At 37.6% G+C, this 12,422-nt stretch overlaps 1 protein-coding gene across 15 annotated transcripts in view; it reads right to left on the bottom strand.

Moving 5' to 3' along the window:
• LOC117963517 (ERC protein 2-like) overlaps positions 1–12,422 on the bottom strand; it is a 262,184-nt gene that overhangs the window by 211,153 nt on the left and 38,609 nt on the right. For all 15 annotated transcript variants that reach the window (XM_058988385.1, XM_058988384.1, XM_058988392.1 and 12 more), the window contains 3 exons: positions 10,842–10,916; positions 3,320–3,475; positions 404–571 (listed from right to left, as the gene is read on the bottom strand). In XM_058988385.1, coding sequence (XP_058844368.1) covers positions 404–571; positions 3,320–3,475; positions 10,842–10,916 — 399 coding nt within the window. The remainder of the gene's footprint in view (positions 1–403; positions 572–3,319; positions 3,476–10,841; positions 10,917–12,422) is intronic.

The raw sequence follows: 12,422 nt of genomic DNA, 5'->3' as shown, positions 1-12,422 counted from the left end.
CATATTTTTAAAAGAGGAGATGATTACCTATTCAGAGATACCAGGGTATTTAGTAAGTAAGGGGTCTGAGTGAGGAAAAATGGGCAATACAATCCCCACCCCTAGTCTTATAAATTGTTTGTTGTTTCCAAACTTCTGAACATTACTGTATATGTAGTTGTGTCTTTAGATGTATTTGGCTGTGCTTTGTGATTCCGTGGCATGAAATATGCTCTACATTGCTGGTGTTATTCACAGAATTTCAACTCAGGGTTGTAAAGCCTTTCTGTGCACCTTAGCTCTAACGTAATGAGCCTTCACTGGCGCCAAAGAAAATATCAGTATTTGTTTTGTTAATACTTGGCATTGCTTCGTCTGAAAATAACAAAGCCGGACAGTTTTGTGTTCTGTCTGCAACACTTGCCTCAGTCTGGAGTATGGCAGATCTCTGCTCCTTGGCAGTGAGAGACTCCTTGAGCACCTCGATGTGTTGCTTGCAATCCGAGTTTTGATTGGTCAGTGTCTCAAGCTTGGTTTGTAAGGCAAGGAGTTCAGATTCCTTTTTTGACAGCTCTTGTTTTAACTGGTCAATCTGGGAAAAAAAGAAGGAAAATACTGTAAGAGTGGGCAAAAAATAGCACTTGCTTATTCCACATCACTCACACACATCAACGTGTAAACAGCAGAAAGTCAAATCACTGTTTGAACTAGTTTTTTCATTTTAAAACATTTAGGAGACATACATGCATTTCACTGACATCAAAAAAGACAATAGAAATACATGTTAGAACAAAAAAATAAGAGGTACATTCAAATATTTGGCAGGCTTTGTGGCGAACACAACAGACAGATGCAAAGCCAAATTAGATTTCTACTCATTTGGATTTCTTTAAGGATCACAGTCATTCTTGTCACCGTATCCTGCCAAAAATGTGAACTTAAAAGCAGAGGCTATATACTGTAAAAAGATACTGTATGTTATTCCAGATTAACCCAGCAGACACTTCAAAACAATAACATCCAAAAACAACATAGCCGATAATCAGCTTGAAGCATAAAGGTACTACTGTATAGTCTACTATCCAGGGGCGTTGACAGTGGGCTTTTTGGGGGTCTGAAGACTGCACAGTATTCCTCAAGGACCCCATAGAAAAGTGAGTGGTGCAGTCATCCTAAAAAAATAAAAACATGCACTGTGTTCATCAGGATTTTATCCTGAAGCACAAGCACCCAGAGATAAGCACAGAAAGGACGTTAAGGTTTACTTGCTTTCTTTATTGTCCAGCAGGTGGCAAGGACTAATACAGAATACTCTACATGTATAATGGGTACAGAGGATGGCTGAGACCAAAACAGATTGCAGGTGTAATATGTTGAGTGCCCAGTAGGGGGCATAAACACAACAAAGGCTTCTGCATAGTTGATTCCACTCCTTACTCAGCAACACTACTCCTTGAAGAATACCGCTCTATCCGTTTGCCCCAGTAGTGCCTTGCATTAATTCAAATCATTCATAAGAAAATAAACAAAATATATTGTCTGGTTTCACAGACCTTGATTAGCACTAATCCTGGACAACCTTTCTTAAGAAAACACAGTCCAAGATTAGTGCCAATCATGGCCTGTGAAACCAGCAGCATGAATACAGAATACGGAAAATATATCAAAAGCGCATTCATAGTCTTATAATAAATTATGCACATCTTACAGCATATATATATATATATATATATATATATATATATATATATATATATATATATATATATAGCTGAATTGGACTTAAAATAGAAAGCTTCCCTTTTTCAAATTATTCCAATTCTGATTTCTGTAATCAACATAAGAAAATAAACACAGGCCTCCTGTCTTGCACATGGTGCGTGCAAGTGTTCATTTCAAAGGTCAATAGTCTGCCTGATGTACTGAGGAGGATTATAGCACCAAAGCTGTTATTAATGAAAAGCCCATTGTTAAACATCACTAGTCCCAGATCTCTTATCTGAGAAACCTTTCTTCAACAATCAGTGTGCTTCTCTTTGATTTATCAGTTCTCAATCTGCAGCCACCGCCACTGAAAGACGAGACGGAAAAAGAAGATCCACTTGATGACCGAATAATAAATACCATTTAAAAGGCTATAGGATGAATGATGGAACCTGTACCTTTGGGGAACATATTGAAAGGCAGCACAGTGTTGCTGAAAGAGTCCGAGTCAGCGGAATCTGATCACGCCAGCCAATTAACTGTCAAGTGGATGTGAAAAAGATCAAGAACGTTCGTTTTAATATACTAATCACTTTGTACTTACCAGGGGTCCGTATTTGAGTACTTTGATAAATATTCATTACCCCCGAAAAAAAGAAAAAAGAAACCCTCAGATTCATTACTTTGATTCTGCAATTGATTCAATTAATTGCAAAGAAGTTGGCAGAATGGTGGCTGCAGTCGGAAGACTGACTGGGCGTCATGCCAGCGGAATTGGAAACAAGAAGCGTAGTTGCTACTAATGTAAAGCTACCCTTCCACATGTAGGTTTGTAGGTAGTGTACTGTAGGTAGGATGTTTTAAAAATATGAAACCTTAAGTTTTCTAGCACAGTATAAAGATAATGTTTTTGCGTTGAAAATTGTAGTGAGGCACGGGGGGAAAAACTGTACTGGTCTGTACAGGTGAGAGAGTTCATAAAAATATTTGCGTATGGGTTTTGAACCAATGTAACAGGATGCAAACTTTAAACAGCTGTTGTATGCTAATTCCAAAATTATGAACATATTACGGCTGAGAACTTGATATCAAGATTATGAAAAGGCCATTTCCTGATTGGGAAAGGTTATTTCCAAGAACACACCAGTGTTTTTTTTTTTTGGGTGGAACCCAAAATATCGCTGCCATCTGTTTCTGGATTATGAAAATAGCACCGATTAAACAAAAAGAAAATAAAAGGTAAAATGAATAATGCACTGCAGACAACTCCCCACGTTAAAACCGTGTGTCTGTTTCTGCCATAAATGCACTAACCACTCACAAAATTTGAAGGCGAGCTTCACACAGATCTACGACAGGAGGGTGTAAATTAATCTAATTTCTGCATAATTAATAATAAAACAGGATACATTTGGCTGCTGCAGTTCTATTGGGTCACATTGGTGTTATCGGCTGTAAGCAGTACAGTGAGGCCATGCCTAAAGAAAGTGTTCTGTCAGTAAACCTGTCTACGTGGTGACCTGCTCTTAACAGCCAGTAAACCCCAATAAATAAAGGGCAATGGCAAAAGAACATTGAATAAGCAGCCACACATGGTCACTTCCTTTGCTAAATTCAGGCTTCACTGTTACCGTACCTTGTTTTTCATAAACTTCGAATGGTTCTTGTACACCTCCATCTGCTTCATTTCTTCTTCTCGGTCTTCTGTGTTCAGCAAACCGTTAGTCTTCAACATCTGGATTTCGTCTTCAAGATCCCTTAAATTCCTCTCAAGTGATGCGATTTTGGTATCCTGTTGTTCATCATAAATTATAAAATACAAAAAAAAAAAAAAAAATGTAAAAAATCAGCTACTGTAATACTGGGACAAACAGGTCCTACACACTGCAATTCTTAAGACTCACAGGCCCAAAATACACAGTCAAGGAACATCATAGCAAACCTGCAGTAAATTTGCAAAACTGACCAGCATCAATTAATAACCAGCATTTCCTTGCATGTTCTGTGTGTGGTGCAGAGATACCCATAACACTTTTGGCTTCCTGAAGATGAAAGACAATCCTATCTAGATTGCACCTCCAAACACTTCACTAGTTTGAAATAATAATAAATGGACTTTCAAACACAATGCGTTGCATCTCTTTCCTGCCAAGTGCTTGGAGAGAAAGCCTTTAATGCTCTACACTGAAGTCCACGTTCATGATAGGAAGAGAATTATCGGACAGCATTCATATCTGGCGCATTGTGCTGAAAGAATTTATTCGCATTGATCAGCAATGAGCCTCTTTCTTTTGTCTTATTCAAGACACAAACAATACAATGCCTCCTCTTCGTGTTCACTGTTACATAATTAATACGATGCCCTCTTATGAAATGTCTTTTTAATGAAGGAAAACAAGACACCTTATTATTAATACACATGAATCACTTTCAAAAAGTGGGGTTTGAAAAGACAACACTGACAGGTTATTGATTACAGAGTTATTGAAAATGACAGCACTTCTGCCTCAACTAGAGAAACCTGAAACACTAAGGAACCTACAGTGCCTTGCGAAAGTATTCGGCCCCCTTGAACTTTGCGACCTTTTGCCACATTTCAGGCTTCAAACATAAAGATATGAAACTGTAATTTTTTGTGAAGAATCAACAACAAGTGGGACACAATCATGAAGTGGAACGAAATTTATTGGATATTTCAAACTTTTTTAACAAATTAAAAACTGAAAAATTGGGCGTGCAAAATTATTCAGCCCCTTTACTTTCAGTGCAGCAAACTCTCTCCAGAAGTTCAGTGAGGATCTCTGAATGATCCAATGTTGACCTAAATGACTAATGATGATAAATAGAATCCACCTGTGTGTAATCAAGTCTCCGTATAAATGCACCTGCACTGTGATAGTCTCAGAGGTCCGTTTAAAGCGCAGAGAGCATCATGAAGAACAAGGAACACACCAGGCAGGTCCGAGATACTGTTGTGGAGAAGTTTAAAGCCGGATTTGGATACAAAAAGATTTCCCAAGCTTTAAACATCCCAAGGAGCACTGTGCAAGCGATAATATTGAAATGGAAGGAGTATCAGACCACTGCAAATCTACCAAGACCTGGCCGTCCCTCTAAACTTTCAGCTCATACAAGGAGAAGACTGATCAGAGATGCAGCCAAGAGGCCCATGATCACTCTGGATGAACTGCAGAGATCTACAGCTGAGGTGGGAGACTCTGTCCATAGCACAACAATCAGTCGTATACTGCACAAATCTGGCCTTTATGGAAGAGTGGCAAGAAGAAAGCCATTTCTTAAAGATATCCATAAAAAGTGTCGTTTACAGTTTGCCACAAGCCACCTGGGAGACACACCAAACATGTGGAAGAAGGTGCTCTGGTCAGATGAAACCAAAATCGAACTTTTTGGCAACAATGCAAAACGTTATGTTTGGCGTAAAAGCAACACAGCTCATCACCCTGAACACACCATCCCCACTGTCAAACATGGTGGTGGCAGCATCATGGTTTGGGCCTGCTTTTCTTCAGCAGGGACAGGGAAGATGGTTAAAATTGATGGGAAGATGGATGGAGCCAAATACAGGACCATTCTGGAAGAAAACCTGATGGAGTCTGCAAAAGACCTGAGACTGGGACGGAGATTTGTCTTCCAACAAGACAATGATCCAAAACATAAAGCAAAATCTACAATGGAATGGTTCACAAATAAACATATCCAGGTGTTAGAATGACCAAGTCAAAGTCCAGACCTGAATCCAATCGAGAATCTGTGGAAAGAACTGAAAACTGCTGTTCACAAATGCTCTCCATCCAACCTCACTGAGCTCGAGCTGTTTTGCAAGGAGGAATGGGCAAAAATTTCAGTCTCTCGATGTGCAAAACTGATAGAGACATACCCCAAGCGACTTACAGCTGTAATCGCAGCAAAAGGTGGCGCTACAAAGTATTAACTTAAGGGGGCTGAATAATTTTGCACGGCCAATTTTTCAGTTTTTTATTTGTTAAAAAAGTTTGAAATATCCAATAAATTTCGTTCCACTTCATGATTGTGTCCCACTTGTTGTTGATTCTTCACAAAAAATTACAGTTTCATATCTTTATGTTTGAAGCCTGAAATGTGGCAAAAGGTCGCAAAGTTCAAGGGGGCCGAATACTTTTGCAAGGCACTGTAAGAGGATTTAACACAACTGAACAGAATCCCCTTCCATTCTTCTATTTTACAAAAAGCCTCTGCAAAGCTTTGTTGATGCTGCAGTTCTGCATCGAGTTCTGTACACAAGCCCTGCATAAGAGTCACTATTTTCAGTATGCTTCTGTTCTAATGCAAATCAGTCAAAGAAGTGCTAATTTACAGTATCCTGCTACTATCTCTACTGAATCATTTGAATTAGTATTTGGTTATGCTGATCTCAGCTCTACTTCTTTAGCTCAATGCATTTTTATTAAAAATAAATAAATAAACTTCATTCTTTACAGCATTTATTTTCAGATTGCAGTAGTGCAATTACTAAATGAACACAGAATGTTTATTATTGATGAATAATCTTTCCTGTTTACTTCAAGTGTTTCTCTCTCTTGAAAAAGCTTGACGATCTCAAACACTCACACTACAAACAAAACTGTAACTGCAAACAGAGGATAAAAAAGAGAGCGCCAATGGCATGCAATCTAATTGTTTGCGTCTTGTATAAACATTCGGAAAATATCAAGACACAAGACAATTGTTGAGTGTATGTTCATAATCAAACCACGCCCATCTGAGGAATGCTGAGAAACATCAAAGAGCATGCAAAAAAGACACTGTTTTATTCTCATAAAGAATTCTTAAAGGTGCAGCACTTCTATTAACACGGGGAAGATATTTAAAGAATAATAGAAGGCTAGACATTGATCCTGAAATGGAAAAGGGCAACTATGAACAATAGCATGCATAGTTATTGGTTCTCTCCATCCAAATCTGTAAGCAACAAGTTATAATCATCTACAGAGATTCAGGATTATTATATAGGGTATTTAACTCATTCAGCACCAAGTATGTTTACAGAGAGACTACTCTAGTATACTGTAACTAATTAAACCGTGTCTCATTGTGATAAATTAATAGTACAGCTATGGCCAAAAGTTTTGCACCACCCTACAGAATAACTAATTTTGCTTCATAAAGTCAAATGAAACCTGATGAATAATGTTATGTTTAACATATTGAATTACATACAGTTTTGTAATTTTCCTGTATACTTAACAAAAAACTGACAAAAATAAAAAAATGTGACATTTCGAAATGTAATATGACATACTGTACTACGATTCTGGCTTCCGGTAGATTTTTGCGAGATCATTTTGTAGTTTAGTTGATTAAATGATGTTAAATAAAAGACCTACATTATGTTCATATAGTTTTTTTTTTTGTTGTTGTTTTTTTTTGTAATTATGTCTCAATCCTAAAATTCTAGGTGATTCTAAACTTCTGGCCATAGCTGTAGGCATAGATGCACAGTATTCGTTTACGATTAGTTTACAGTTTACTGGTCTACTGTTTTGAGTGCAGTTATCTTGCTGCAGTATGACCTGTAAACAGCTCTACGCTGCTGAAAGAGTTAGGAGCATTGTTGTGTTTGGACACAGCACATTAATTAGCCTATTTGTCCATGCATTTGCTTAAGCTCAGAAGCAACACTGCACATTTAAAAGTATTCAGCAATTTGGAAAGGAGAAAATGTGGTTAAACTGTTCAAAAGTAATCAGTTTTTCAAAAAGTGAAAGAAAAACATCAGCTTCACAAAAAGCAAACCGCTAACATACTGTACCTGCCATATTACATCAGGATCAAAACAGAACAGAGGGGCTGTTTTCTGCAAAAGTTACACAGTATGAATAGCAGCACAGTTTTATTGTCATTATAACATCTTAGCATCGTATTGTTAATGAATGATATGTTAGTGTGAGCCCAGGTGTGCTTCTAATAAAGCAATACAAGCTGACAAAGAGTTTCATTAGGTTATAACCTAAACTCCAAGTGTATTTAGAATAACATGTGGGGCCCCCTTGCCAGGAAACCCAACCACATGACCAGATATTCAGATATTCACAGGGTTTTCTGCATTTTTATATCGATTGTGTACGTAATGTGCTACAGTGCACTGCATGTGCAAGACTGCATGTTAAGTACACACTAGCATACTGTAATATGGTGTGCGTATACTGCACAGAAAAAACATATCACTCAAGTAACTATTTGGCTTAGTGTACCCTTGACAAAAAATAATGTTTTCTTTACAAACCTCAAATCATAAACAGGTGGTTTTGTTTAATTTGTTCCTAAGTGTTAAACATTGGTCTTGTGTGACATTTAATAGCATGGCTTGGGGCGCATTTGCTTCCTTCTGCTCGAAGGGGTTTAAACACCTACCTTCCATTGTGCGAGGCTCGCTATACATGTCACAAAAACTTGGCTATCACTAAACAAATTCCATTTCTAGTTTGTATGTAAAAATTGATATGAATCAGTGGCAGCTATTTCGGTCTGGAATGGATTCAACTTGTGCCTCTTGGGTAAAACCCTAAACCCCCGGCTCCACCCAATCCTGTGGAAAAACAGCACAGAATTCCAGATAAACCTATTTCTCTTTTGTCCCTGCCTTCAACTGAGATTACAGTAAATTCCTGATGAGAGTTTACTATTAAACGTACAGTAGCAGCTATACATTGCTATAACCACACTACACCGCCTGCAGTACCTCCCAATGTTTCTTCTTCAGAAAGTGTCTTCTGAAGTTCCAATCCTAGTTTCTGTCTCTTCTTTAACCCTCCCACAAATGTGAAGTTCTCAAACAAGTCTCTAGATTTTTTTCAGTTTGGCGCTGAAGATCTTAATAAAGAGTTGGACGGAATATTCGGAGAAGGGACAGAGAAAATAACCTTTGTGCCAGGAGATAAAGGGTCAGAACTTTCACTGTAGGCACCTTTAATGTATTTTGTTATTTTAAATTTAATCAAATGTGTGATTTGGCTCCACTGTTCCCAGCTAGTGTTACCATTTTCCAGCCACACCCTGAAGCTTCACTGAGCACTTCCATTGATTCTCAGCTGCAGCCAATCAAGCATCGAAAGAAAAGCAAAACCCTGCGCCATCACGGAAACAAAAACGAACAACAGAGAACCTTATGTGTTGGACATAACTAAGAGGCAGGAGGGTGCCTGTTTGAATAAATTGTACATGCCATGACCCCTTTGAGGACGGGGGAGGCAGTGCTGCAAGTGTTTAAAAATGTTTTACCAAGATAAGCTGTTTGAGATGACGACATCCGGTTTACAGAAGTGTCCTGGTGTGCTTGTCTATATTGGGGGCAGGGTACTACAGTATCTTCCTATAAGCACTCATTGCAGAATCTATGGACTAACTGGAGAAGTAGGGCTGCATTTCCTATTGAGAAAGGATCACTTATGGACCCTGACTCAATTCCTTCTACTGCGTTCTGACATTATTTAAAGGATCTCTGCAAATCTGGCAGACAGCTGAACCAGGAACCTACTTGGGCAACTCTTCTCAATTAGGTCCCTCCATCACGTCTCTCACAGAAGAGTGTACAATATAGAATATATTTATACACATGGTAATGTCATGGAAATAAAAACATATCTTGCAGATTAAATACACGCAGTTACAGTAAAACTTGTAATACCCCTGTCTAATTGCACCAATTGTAAAAAACGTCCTCCAAGTCTGGATTTGGGAAGCAAAGTGAGAAATACCCCAGAAACATCCTTAATGAGAAGCAGAACGTTTGAAAGGAGCGCAGTCTCATATCATCGTGTATAAACTTTTCAACATGTGCAAGTGCACAGCTGAATCGATACTATAGTGCTGACACCCAAATCAAAAGGCTTGAACCAAAAGGAATTCTTCCATGTGACACATTAGTAACAAATTGAATGATGTTTTAAATTAACCAGTCAATTGAGATTTTCTATGATATGCATCCAACTCCCTATCCAGCTGAACCCTGAAATATCTGAAGAATTTAAATGAGAAACAATGCTTATGATGGAAACATCAGAAGTGGTTTTTAAACTGCTCAAAGTAAAATAAAAATACTTGGCTTTGTCTTTATTTGATTTATAACCCTTTAAGGAAACATTCAATTCTTCATTATTCATTCACCCTAAGCTCTATTATTTGCTGTAATTAAACCACAATTAAGTTTCTTTTTTTATTTTTTTTTATTACACTGACCCTTCTGCAACAGACCAGAGAGCAAACTCAACTGGCTAAGCTATTGTGGTTGAATACGCCATGGTGAAACCAGTTTGTAGTGCATCTGTTTAACAGACTGACAATATACAGTAATGTAGTCACATTTCTTCATTGCAATACAATAGGTTGAGATTAAAAGTGCTTCTCATAATAATACTCACATGCCAGAGTAAACATATTTTGTGTACATTATACTGTATACAAAAATTATAATAATAAAATAGAATCAACATTATGGAATAATGACATCAGGCTATCTTCATTTCTTTACAGCAATTTAGTGTTACTGTACCATATATATTGTAAGCAAGCAGTAGGGTTAGAAAATATGTATGTACAGATGTGTGTGATCTGTACTATTTAAAACCAGCAAAGTATGTTCCTTAACAGAGTTCAGTTAGGCTTAATTGGGGAACAGAGTTCAATCTTAAACGGTGGTGTTAGAGTATTAGAAGAATCTATAATACCAAGGGTCACTTTGATAGTGTGTGATCTATTAAAGGATTTACTGTGCATTCGTCAATATGTATATATATATATATATATATATATATATATATATATATATATATATATATATATATATATATATATAGCATTACCCAAATATTATCGGGAAGCATCACATACAGTAAAATAAGAGTCTGACAAATGTTGCGCATATATATATATATATATATATATATATATATATATATATATATATATATATATATATATATATATATACACTGCTTTAAAAACAGAAGATAGCCCTTTAAATCAGATTGGAGGTAGTGCAATACCACTTCAAGATGTTTCAGTGCAACACTAGAGCAGCAGCAGCAGCAGAACAACAGAGCAAAATGACAGTTTAATAGAGTTCAGGATGCAGATGCAACCAAGACTGAGAGAGGCCTTACCTTCATTTCAATGACAGTCTGAAGAGCTTTCATCTTGGCAGGTTCTTGCTGAACTGTGGTTCTCCTGTGCAGCTCCTGTGGAGGGACCCGATAGAAATAAGCTTGACGGCTCATCCTCTCCTCACTTTCAGTTCCACACGAAACAGATGCACTCTCAGAAGCAAGGAGTAAATAAAAAAAGCTTGTTTGGTGTTTTCCAGCTACATAAATAAAAGGGCCTAAACACTACAAGTGCATCCGCTCGTAATCCCTCTTCAGAAACTGCTGCAGTCTCTGTCTAACATTACAAACCAATTCTGCCGGCACATGCGCTATTTGCGAGCCTCTATCAATAATTAATGGCAAACTGTGTGACACAGACCATGGGTAATCATTCAGTCCATTTCATCTTACACTGCTGGCTCTTCGAATCCTCTTTTGTTCTTTCATGCAACTGAGTGTTCAAAGCACAAAAAGCTGAAGGCCAGTCTAGGTATTCTTCAATATGCTGATGAATTCAAGCAGATTTATTCCTGTTTTCTGGGGGAGTCTGCATAGTACAGTATGTGTATGAAAGGTGCATAGTGACTGTAAAGACCAGCCATGAATTATCCAATTCAGCTCTCAGAAATATATTTTTCTAAACTTTGCATTGAGAAATAACTCAGTAAAGCTTCACAGAAACATTACTCTGAGAACTTTTGTTATTCTGTAACTAGTATAGTCTTGATTTATTGTGGATTACAGAGTAGCACAGTACAGTACTGTACCCCCTTGGGATTTCTTGAAGATGGGGCGTCTACTTTCTTTTAGAAAGGATGAAACAAAGGAAACAGAAACAAATGAATGAACAAATTAATGAATGAATGAATGAATGAATGGTAAAGGAAAGTGTATCATGTCAGCAAGATCCCTCCTATCTCTCATTCATTCTCACTCGCTTGCACCAAATTGCAAAAGTTTTTTTATTTTTTTTCTCTAAGGGGATTACACTGCATGAAACTGTTCAAGACAGGAGTGAGCAAACTCTGCATTGCCTCGGAAAGCAGGAAACACAGCAAGTAAGCAGGCTGCTCCTCCCCTCTCTCATCCATTCGCATGCATGCATACAGGAGCTCAGGAATTAGACAGTCGGAATGCAGGACTTCTACACATAAAACCCCTTTACATTTTCATATATAGAAATTCCCCTATGTTTTCTACCCTCAAGGCAAAGTAGGAGGGCATGTAACAGGCATACAGAGCGAACATTGAAAACCAAAGAGCAGCACAGGCCACGAAAACAGCTTTAACTGCAAAGATCAGCTTCTAATTTAAAATCTAATTTAAAAAAAGCATGATTGAATCTTACAACACTTTATGAATGCACAGTGGTAATGCTTGAAACAATATATGGTTTCATATTCTTAGGAGGAATGACCCATCTTTAAAAACAAAAATAATAATGTATTAGACAAAACAAAATGCAGTAGCTACTATGTCTAAAACTTCAATGCATTAGCTCGGGGGAGTTCTCAAATAAAGAAGGCACGACACCACCCAAAGGCACAGAAACTGCTCTGAATAGTTATTCTAGTGAAGAAACTGGGGAATCGAAGAGGT

The sequence above is a fragment of the Acipenser ruthenus genome, chromosome 16 (genome assembly GCF_902713425.1).
Source record: "Acipenser ruthenus chromosome 16, fAciRut3.2 maternal haplotype, whole genome shotgun sequence".
In the NCBI taxonomy this organism is placed as follows: Eukaryota; Metazoa; Chordata; class Actinopteri; order Acipenseriformes; family Acipenseridae; genus Acipenser; species Acipenser ruthenus.
This window is presented reverse-complemented; position numbering and strand designations above follow the sequence as displayed.